General features: G+C 41.1%; 3 protein-coding genes across 4 annotated transcripts in view; all 3 read right to left on the bottom strand.

Annotated features, from left to right (window-relative positions):
* Positions 1 to 9846, bottom strand: part of hoxc10a (homeobox C10a) — a 47455-nt gene that overhangs the window by 30806 nt on the left and 6803 nt on the right. The window contains exon 3 of one of the 2 annotated variants that reach the window (XM_036212719.1): positions 1 to 428. The exons of the other annotated variant lie outside the window; for it this stretch is intronic. The gene's annotated coding sequence lies outside the window, so the exon portion shown is untranslated. The remainder of the gene's footprint in view (positions 429 to 9846) is intronic. 2 annotated transcript variants of the gene reach the window in all.
* Positions 112 to 1943, bottom strand: hoxc8a (homeobox C8a). Its single transcript, XM_036213019.1, has 2 exons — positions 1643 to 1943; positions 112 to 428 (listed from the first exon to the last, which is right to left on the bottom strand). Exons 1-2 carry the CDS (start codon positions 1941 to 1943, stop codon positions 112 to 114), a joined length of 618 nt encoding a protein of 205 aa, XP_036068912.1.
* Positions 3990 to 7635, bottom strand: hoxc9a (homeobox C9a). Its single transcript, XM_024292216.2, has 2 exons — positions 6602 to 7635; positions 3990 to 5808 (listed from the first exon to the last, which is right to left on the bottom strand). Exons 1-2 carry the CDS (start codon positions 7143 to 7145, stop codon positions 5564 to 5566), a joined length of 789 nt encoding a protein of 262 aa, XP_024147984.1. The 5' UTR covers positions 7146 to 7635; the 3' UTR covers positions 3990 to 5563.

Below are 9846 nucleotides of genomic sequence, written 5' to 3'. Positions count from 1 at the left end.
GGAAGGGTGGTCATAAAGTTGACGCTCACTGCCTCCTTGTGACTCTTGCTCTGTTTATGGGAGCCTTCTTTTTCTCTTTTCAGCCATATAACCATAAAAAGGACAATAAAATCACTCCTTGCTCTCCTCTTTCTCTTCCGCTTCTTTCTCCTCCGCTTCTTCCCCTTCACCGTCCTCGTTGCCCTCTTCCTCGGCTTCTGCCTCAGCCTCTCCTCTCTGACCCGGAAACTTGTCTTTGTTGTTCTCTTTTTTCCACTTCATCCTTCTGTTCTGAAACCAGATCTTGACTTGCCGCTCGGTGAGACTGAGGGCGTGGGACACCTCGATCCTTCTCTTGCGGGTCAGGTAAGGGTTGAAGAGAAACTCCTTCTCCAGTTCGAGAGTTTGGTAGCGACTGTAGGTTTGCCTCCCGTTCCGTCTGCCTGGGGCTTAAATGAAATAAAGCCAGATGTTAGCTGGATTGACCCCTCCCAGAATTAATAAACAAAACAAGAAAATACGTTTAAAGAATATGTAATTACTTAAGTATTTGATGTGACTACAACATAAAACATTCAAAATCTATTTTGAATTAATTTTCCAAATCATAAAAAAAGAGTTTGAAGGGAAAACAAACAATATTTGAGTCAATTACAGACGTCAAACTGCTGCTTTTAAACTCACTTCTGGGTAAAGTTTGCTAAACTTTTCCTTCATTTTTTGCCCTAATTTCTCCAGAAAATTGCATATCAATTTCTTTTTTATACTTCAAACACAGCAATAACAATTAGTATGATCCCCTTAGTTACAATTAGGGGCCTAATTCTCCCCACTACCCAATTTCACACTCACGTAGGAGGAAAATAAGGAGGTAAAGTATAAAAAAGCTAAGCTGAGATAACAGACAGATGGAGACAGGCTGATGATGTATATCTCTGTGAGCAGATAAAGCTTACACCTGTGTGGAGTCACTGTAGCCTGATAGCCTGAACAAAATGGTCCATGCATGGAATATAATATCCACAAAGCTCTCACGATTATGGCTCTTTTAGATGGAGCCACAGTGGGCCTTTGGGTCAAATTACTCCTAAAACCCGGATTCTGGATAATCGGGGTGTGTTTCATTTAACCCCCCTGTCACTCTGAAAATCCTGATGGTTTTGCGGGGTCTCATCATATTCCGAAAGATGACTAATTCTCCCCCCTCCTCCTCCTCCATGGAGTCCCACAGATATCTTCAGTGAAACGCTGATTGACTTCAAAGAGCGTGGTGTTGTGAGTTGTGATCTGTGATTCGACATTAAAAGCTCGTTTGAAAGCGGCCCTGTATGGACATGTGCTGCACAGCAGCCTCAAGCTCAGCTTGTATATGTGCCCCATCATGCTCTGCAACTTATTTTACTCAAGCCTTTTAGAAACACAGTCAAGCATAATGCACATGAAAACATACATGCTGGACAGATGCGCAGGCGCGCACAGGCGCCCCCACAAAAGTACAAATAATAATGATAATAATAAAGATTCTGACCGTGGGGTCTCATCCAAGGAAACATAAGACTGGGAGAGGAGTTTTGATTTAAGTGGCCTTGTCCTTCTCCGGGGTTAGAGCTGCTCGACGATTTACAGTCTGGGTATTGCGCTAGGCTTGCGTCTTGCTGGGTACCATACAGCGTTTGCCTCGGAAGCGCTTCATATCCATAAAATTTCGTTGCATCTCCGTGGCAAGCCAGCGCGCAGGGGTTTTGCTGGTATCCGGGGTTGGAGATCCCCGTGGTCCCGTGGTGAAAAAAGTCCTGCACATGATGGGACGGGTGCTGGAAGCCCGGTGCTGCTGCTCCGGGTCCGTAAACCAGCGTGTGGCTGCGGGCAACGCTCTGTGGAAACCTGCAGTCGTAGTAAGTTGGCTCCAGTGACTCGCTGCCTTTGTACTTAGAAAAAAGAGGGTTAACAAAATAGGAGCTCATGTTTTGTCAGCATCAAGTATGCGCTCTCCCCGCTGTAGAATATCTCCTTAAGGATGATGGCAGCCTTTTGTTTAGGGTCCCAACTCGCACCGCGCGCACAGGCAGACAAACCGGAACTAGGAGAAACGCTGCCCCTTTGGACAATCTACGGCAGCTCACTCTCTCTGAGTCGTCCCTCTCATCGGATTTCTCTCGCAGTCGTGCGCGTTCTTCTTCGGGCTTCGCAGTCTCAAAAGCAGCTCATGGCGTGAGAGTTTGCATGTGCGATTACAGCTGGATTGTCCCACCGGCACAGTCACGGACGCTGCTCTTTTCTTTCTTTTCCCCCCTTTTTTTTAAGCTTCCCACCCAACCGCCCCCACCCTCCTCCACCTTCCCCACCCCTTCATCTTTCCACGACCGGTCAGACGCGGGCCCTGCGTATATATCCACCTTGAGAGAAGCTTCACTAATCATAAGCCAACAATCTAAGAGGCTGTAAACATGATCAATGCTGTGTTTATTACGCAGCTTTGTTACGCGCTGACCACCGGAACTGAGCAGTGGGTCGAATATGAGCGCGAGGATGATGCATTTGTGAACTCAACAAAGTAAATGAGTTTGAGGCGGGGAATTTTCCTCTTATATACACGATAAACCATCTTTTTAATTTGGCATTTGGGCAACAAGCTCAAACTCTACCTGTCAGGACCAAGCTGTCTTTGATGGACTCCAGTAAGTCAGCTTACACGTTTCTTTGAGTTCTGGTGTTGTGACACCAAATAAAACTAAAATAATGTGAGGTAAATTATATATTTAAGGGGAAAATCCACTATATGTTCACCACTAAAGGCCAAGGCGACGTACTTGCGCCAGGCGCTTTAAAACCCCGTCATACGCAAATATAAACACGACCTATGAATACCGTGTGCCACTAACTGACCCCGTAAAACCGGCGAGGAGACGCAGTAAATCTCCCACACGGGAGTTCATAAAATGTAACATTGGATGTTTAGCTGCAGTCGGCGGAGCTCCCAGCTCTGCACAACTTTGCTCCTGAAATACAAAAAACGCAGGCGCGCGTGGGTTTGGTTCCCTAGGTTTTACGCATATTTCTGCGTAAAGTATTTGACTTTTTTTACACTGCATGAAAATAAAAAGCCACAACCTTTTTTTAAAAACACATTTGTCTTTTTTTATTTCTAACATTTATTATTATTTTACGTTTATTCATCATAATATAAATATATATATTGGAATTTTATTTGTTTTGTTTTTTCCTGTGCACGCTGTTTTCTAGACTTTGTCATAAAATAAAAATAATAAACTTTTGGTTACATGAAAAGGCTCCTTGGTCTTTCTTTAATATAGCCCACCTTTTAATTTTCTAGAACACTTTTAGTGATAATTCTACCATTTATTTTTGATTACAGAAAAATAAAAATATTAGTTATATTTGTGAACACCAAATGTGTTTTCATTAGGATTTATAAAGTTTTATTTTTATTATTTATTTTGTCTTACTCAACAATTAATGGAAAACAAAGAGCTCCCCCAACACCTCATTTTTCCATTCTTTCTTAAACGAAAACACACTCATAAATAAAAGCACAGAACCGCATGAACGCAAACACGAAGATTCAAACAAACACGTGTATTCATGAGCACATTTACTCATATCAGCAGTCCTTGTAAAGTGCTGCTCTGTGGCCGATTACACAAAATGGGATGCTCGGCCAAATCCTTCACTTTGTCATCGATAGGTTACTTTTCATTCTTCAGCCAAGCCACATAGCAGTAAAAAAAATCATCACAGTCAGACTTCGCTCAAAACATGGACCAACAGCGTCATCTAGTGTTCTGATCTCTGCCGCACCTGAATGAACCCACCAATCAGAAAGCTCCTCAACCTGAAATGAAAAGTTGATCCAAACCTTCCATTTGATGTTTAAATAAATGCTTTCAAAGAAAAATATATAATTGTGTTGTATTTGTTTGCTTTCGCAGACAAGACTGCGTCATGGTGCACCATTTCCTGTTTTGGTAACAGCTGAGCTTTACATAAGATTTTTTTTTTTTTCAAATTAATGCGCCGCGACCATCGACTTTTCCACATCTGATGGCTGATTCTTTCACTCACATGAAGTGCAGGAGTGGTCGAGGCAGGAAAAAGCCGCATGGACATTGCACACAGCGACTCCACCACTACCGTCCATTAAAACCATAAAGTAATTTAGCCCAGACGTCTAGCCAGTTAGTCGAGTTTGCTTTGTTCGTCTGCATTTGAGACAAACAGCCGAGCTCCAACAGGGGCTGTAAAACTGGCATTTTTGTCCGGGATGAGCGGAAATGCACGGGATCGGGCTTTGAAATTACGGCATCCTGCTTGTATTGTTTGCCACCACAAAAAGGCAATTTAGACCTATCCCAGGAAACAAATGCAGGCCATGGGAAATAGTCTCTTACTTGAATGTCAGTAGTTCACATTTTTCAGATTTCTGCCAAACTTCGCAGCCTGACTGTAAATAAGGCTCCACATTTGCACACAACTCTGCTGTATTTTTGTATTTAAAACTAAGACTGTTTTTAAAAGTATTAAATGGTGAATTGGAATACTTTTTTTCATTTACTAGGAAAACAAAACCTAGAAAATAACATGCAGCTCGTTCTCATTAAAAAAAATCACCCAAACTAGAAAAATGTGTAGCAAAAATGTTGTTTTATTTAAATTGGCCCAATAATTAGATTAGCATGTCATGTTTAGAGAGCATAACTGCCACTTTGAGTGTAGTGAATCAAGAAAGAAGACCATATTGTGTACCGGGAACAAATGGTAAATAAATGAGCCACATATAGCTTGGAACGCTTTCCTTTTTTGCATTTTCAGAGCTCATATATTTGTGTTATTAACACCTGTGCTTGAAACATGCAGTTCAGTCTGCACAGATCACTTATAAGTGACATTATCACAATTAAATCAATAACATAAAATAATTGTCTGAGCAAATGTGTCACTCAGTACGTGTGAAAGTACAAGATGTTCCCCCAATGAAAACAGAAAGCAAACACTGGTGATCATGGTTATATTTGCAGAGCTCTAAAGCTACTGTCCACATAAACTCGCAGGCTACAGTTAAAAGGAAGAAAAAAAGAATGCACAAATGTACAGCAACAACTACCACAAAATACAAGAAAAACGCATGGTTCGTAGATGCCCTATTTCTGTACAAAAGACCACACCTGTGCGCGTGCGTAAATGAAACAAACATGAACCGTTCACATCATAAATTATGCTTTTCTGAAATTCAAATGAATTCAAGTTTCTATCTTCGGAAAGTTGTTCGTATCCAAATGCGCTTCTTTTATTATTTTTTTATTTATTTATTTTTTTTTTACAAAAAAAAAAAAAATCAAAACACATGTCTATTTTTCTATATTTTCTTCAAAACGCTGCACAAATTATATAAGTAACTAAAAAAATTATATTAAGCTTTTAACAGTCTGGATGTTGGGGTTAATACAAAATCCAGCAAAGTGATAAATATGAGAACATGGATGAAGGGGGGTCGTGTTTTGGTACATCTGTGCTGTCCAAGTGACTCTATAGTGGTTAATGTGGTTGTTCTGTCGCTGCAGTCCTATCACTGATCCTTGCTGTCGCCCTTCTCTTTGTTCATTTTCTTCATCTTCATTCGCCGGTTCTGAAACCAGATTTTGACCTGCCTCTCGGTCAGATTCAGAACCCGGGCCACCTCGTATCGGCGGTCTCTCGTTAGGTACATATTGAACAAAAACTCCTTTTCCAGTTCCAGAGTCTGGTACTTTGTGTATGGACATCGCTTCTTCCTCGTGGAACGAGCGTGTATCCAATTTGCCACAGGGTTGTCTGCAAAATAAATAAAAAATTAACAGACGGTCAGCAAAAGAGTTCTTATCAGAGGATACACTGCAAAGTATTAAACATTTAAAGAACGTTTTCTGGGTTTTAGACTGACCAAACCTTGCTTGATTTGCTTCCTTGTCCTCTTAACTTGTGAGTAACACCGTCGTAAAATTCTCAATGCGCTTATTCACTTTATTGGCCCATAAAATGGCCCGTGGTTCAAGCCTTTACAGGTCCGTGGTGAAAGTCTTCGAGTATCTCCCTACATTCCTCAAGATGGCTGGAACAGTCATGTGAATTTGCTTTGGTCGAATAAAGTAGACTAAATTGTCAGTTGTGTGTCTACAATCATCTCAGAATTGTGTGGGTTTGTCGTGTCTTTTGGGTTAAAAAAATAATAAATGTGTATTTTTTTTTCACCCAAATACTTAAAAAATGGTTTCATTTTCCTTCATAAATCAGACTTTTTCCTGAAGTACCATAAGCACCTTGCATGTTCTAACGTTGTGGACCTTCCATCCAAATTCAACGTCCTGCTCTGGGTTTGAGTCCATGTTTACAACCCCGTCTGCTTTTATTGCCCCAATATTAGCCTAGCAGCATTTGTCTTTTATAGTTCCTAAAGCTTCCCCCCCAAGCATAGGCGGTTTAGAGCTAAGCTGCAAAGGGAGGAAGAAACAGCTTATAATTTCATTTTACGCAGGACGATAAAATGGCTCTTAGCAAAGCTGTTTTTATACAATCCAAAGCAGGGTTTCCTCACTGGCTGTAAAACACAGTAGGAGCTTGAACTTACTGGGATCTAGCTCCGGCTTCTCCTCTTTATGCTTCCCCGAAGTCAGCAGCTCCGACTCTGGGGAAGGCGCATTCTGCTGCGCCTTGTCTCGCATGTCAGTGGATGAACAGTACAGATAATCCGTGTAGGTCCTTCCGTTCGTGCCGAGACACTCGCCGGCTCTGTGGTCCGGAAAGGCGTCGGGCTTCAGTCCATAGTGCCTGCTGTTCCCCGGATAGCCATGGAAAGGCACGGCGCCTGAAATCGGCTCCAGCCATGAGCGCATGTACCTCGAGTCTGTGCCTAAGTGGGGTTGATGGCTGTATGGATGGTAAACCACTGATGACTGGGAGTGGACGGGGGCCCAGGAGGAGGAGAAGACGGGAGGCTTGGGTGCGAAGCTGCAGGAAGGATAATCGCCACACTCCGGCACCAAGGACGTCGGTCGAGGGCCAGCTGGGTGCGAACCGGGCGCCGAAAACCGAGCCGCCGCGATGACATCCTCGCTCTCATGGTTGATCAAGGAATCCACATAATAATTACTTATGGGACCCGTGGTCGACATGTCGAAGCCTCCGCGACTCTTTTACATGCATCCGTTTATTATATGGAGTGTATGTGTACTTTTTTATCTGGCCATAGAACAATCAAGGCAGGTAATTATTTCTCAGTGCTTCCCGGACTCCTATTGGCTGCCTCGCTGACACGTGATTATATTTACCCCCACAAAAATTGTACAGTGGATCAATGCGCCACTTATCCTTGGATACGTTGCACATAAATGGGATTAATGAATGCGCTCTTTTGCCCCTTTTTTGGACATGTAGAGGTAAACTTCGACAACGAATGTCGCTTTTGTAAAGATATGACGCCTCCTTGGAGCAAGCGCCGGACTTTCCCGCAGACGCAGTGCAGACATGCGCAGCATTCCGTCTGAAAGCGAGGAACTATTTGATGGTGTAATCAATCTCTGCCAAGCAAAATCTACCACAGTTCCAAGCAGCGGCAGATGATATTGCATTGTTAGAGCTTTTATTGTATGTCTTTTTGTTTACTAAAGCAAAAAAATGAATTGAAAAAAAAAGGATTTATTTCCGAATAGAACTGGCAATAAAAATACGGCAACAATGTGAGGGACACACGCATTCTAGTTTAAAAAAAACTAACAAAAATGTTCAAAACACAAGAATTTGCATATTTTTAAGGTGGATCTGATTAAAACGTTTCGTCATCTAAGATTTGTGGATTTCTCTGAAACCTGGTAAGCAGCTCCACTATATTCGACAGCACTCCATTCATGTTTTTTATACCCAACAATAAATTTTAACGAGGATCATTTGATTATTCACAAACGTGCCGTTAATATGTGAAAAAGATCCGCGCGCAGATAAAACCACCCCTGTGTGCACAGTTTTTTTTTCCTCCTAAAGTCAGAAAGGCCGAGCGGACAGAGGCAGGAAAAGAGGAAACAGGAGTTGCTAAAAAGGCTCGACGAAAGCTTTGATATCACAGAAATCAGGTCAGGCGGCAGTTGGTTCCAGCAGCACTAATTTACTGTTTTGTCCACTTGTCATTTAGCAGAATTATCATGTTACGTATAGAAGACAAATCACGTAACACGATCACGTACAGTGGAATCACTGCGCATTTACGCAGCTCCTCTTGGAGAGTGAAATGCATTTGTGCAGACAGGAGAAGTATTAATTATTAAAACTCCACAACATGTCAACATGTGTGTGCACATTATTAATTTTATTTTTTGTTCAACCACTGTGTTTGGGAAATACATGCAAAGTGTTTATATATTTTCACCCTGCAGCACTAATTTTTTTGTAACGAAGTAGTCTGATGAGAAAAAGTGTAAACACTGTGAGAAGAAGTCTAAATAAGGGAGTGCAGGCCTGACAGATGTTGCGTGCAGAAGTGAAATTATTGTTGTTGAGCCAAGAAAAAATCCTCTTTACTGTACTAAAAGTCAAATGAGCTCATATTTACTTTCATAAATTTAAAAATACGACACTAAAATGTGAATTGTTAGCATAAATCCCTGCCAAACTGATAAGGACAACCACAAGAGGATGTGTGTGTGTGCGCGCGCGTGTGTGTGGGCGTTGTGGATCCGTTGTTTTAAAAAGTATTTTATAAGTCTTCAACAAAGTAATTGACAATAAAATATAGATTTAATTCATATAATTTTTGTTGACGCTCATCTTCTTTACGCGCGAGTTTGATGCGTAATCGCGGGTCATCTGTCCTCGCTGCTGAGTTCAGATTCAACTATGAAATTTAAAAGGTCAGACAGAAACACCAAACGGTGTCCTGGCGTGCGCTGATAAATGTGCACGTTAGAGGCGACTAAATACTTCACCACATGTTTGTGAGAATTCAATGTTTTCAATAAAATTTAACATTATTATTCCTTATTCCTTTTGCACCTTTTTCACAAAAATAATGAAATAATGTGTGTTTTAAGTGAAATACAAAATTATTCATGAAATCTATTTTTGCTGAGGGACTATTTTGTCTGGCTGCGCGTGCATGCGCAAAAGTGCACGTGTATAGTGCATTTTATTTGTAGGATCTGAAAAAAACTGTTTTGCTATGTATAATTTATTTATTCCTTTACTAATACTGTGCAATAAAAACATGCTTTGTTGTCAGATGACTTGGTCTGAACTATTATTTTATTACTATTATTTTACGATTTGATACATAGAAAAACCCTCCTGTATGGTTGATTTGTATTAATTAGACATTTGATTTGATTTCTTTTGACACATTGATGATTTCTAATATCCATAAACTCGAAAGTATGCTTCAAAAATATATTTATGCAAAGACGGAAACTGAATGTGAAATGCGGGATTTGCTGTCGTCACGTTTTTCTCCCAACTGAACCAATTATTTCTCCATATTATTGACATTTGCAGTGAAATTATGGATGACAAATGCTATGCACGCCGCACACATCATAGGACACAAAATAGCACGAGGATTGTCCTGGGTGACAGTTTTCAGCAGCCGAAAACAGGTAAACTACCACCAGCACCTCCTTGGAAACAAAACAAAACAAATTCCAACAATGCTTTTGCAAATTGCAACACGCTCTTTCTCAAGAAGGAACACGAACTGCACATGCATCGATGCTGCACACCCAGCAACAACTCTTACGGTCATGTGTTGGAGATTCGTTCATAAAGCACGGAGGAAAATGTTCGCCTAAGGAAAAAAAAAGACAAGAATTGTTTCTGAATGAATCAAAAAAA

The sequence above is a fragment of the Oryzias melastigma genome, linkage group LG7 (genome assembly GCF_002922805.2).
Source record: "Oryzias melastigma strain HK-1 linkage group LG7, ASM292280v2, whole genome shotgun sequence".
NCBI lineage: Eukaryota > Metazoa > Chordata > Actinopteri > Beloniformes > Adrianichthyidae > Oryzias > Oryzias melastigma.
The sequence above is the reverse complement of the archived record's forward strand: the minus strand, read 5'-3'. Positions and strand labels throughout refer to the sequence as shown.

Excerpts from the sequence above, each read along its gene's own strand:
- hoxc8a (XM_036213019.1), bottom strand. The coding sequence starts at position 1,943 with ATGAGCTCCTATTTTGTTAACCCTCTTTTTTCTAAGTACAAAGGCAGC. Across the intron at positions 429-1,642 it reads TCCGAGGCAAACGCTGTATG|CCCCAGGCAGACGGAACGGG; the intron begins GTACCCAGCAAG and ends ATTTCATTTAAG.
- hoxc9a (XM_024292216.2), bottom strand. The coding sequence starts at position 7,145 with ATGTCGACCACGGGTCCCATAAGTAATTATTATGTGGATTCCTTGATC. Across the intron at positions 5,809-6,601 it reads GAAGCCGGAGCTAGATCCCA|ACAACCCTGTGGCAAATTGG; the intron begins GTAAGTTCAAGC and ends TTTATTTTGCAG.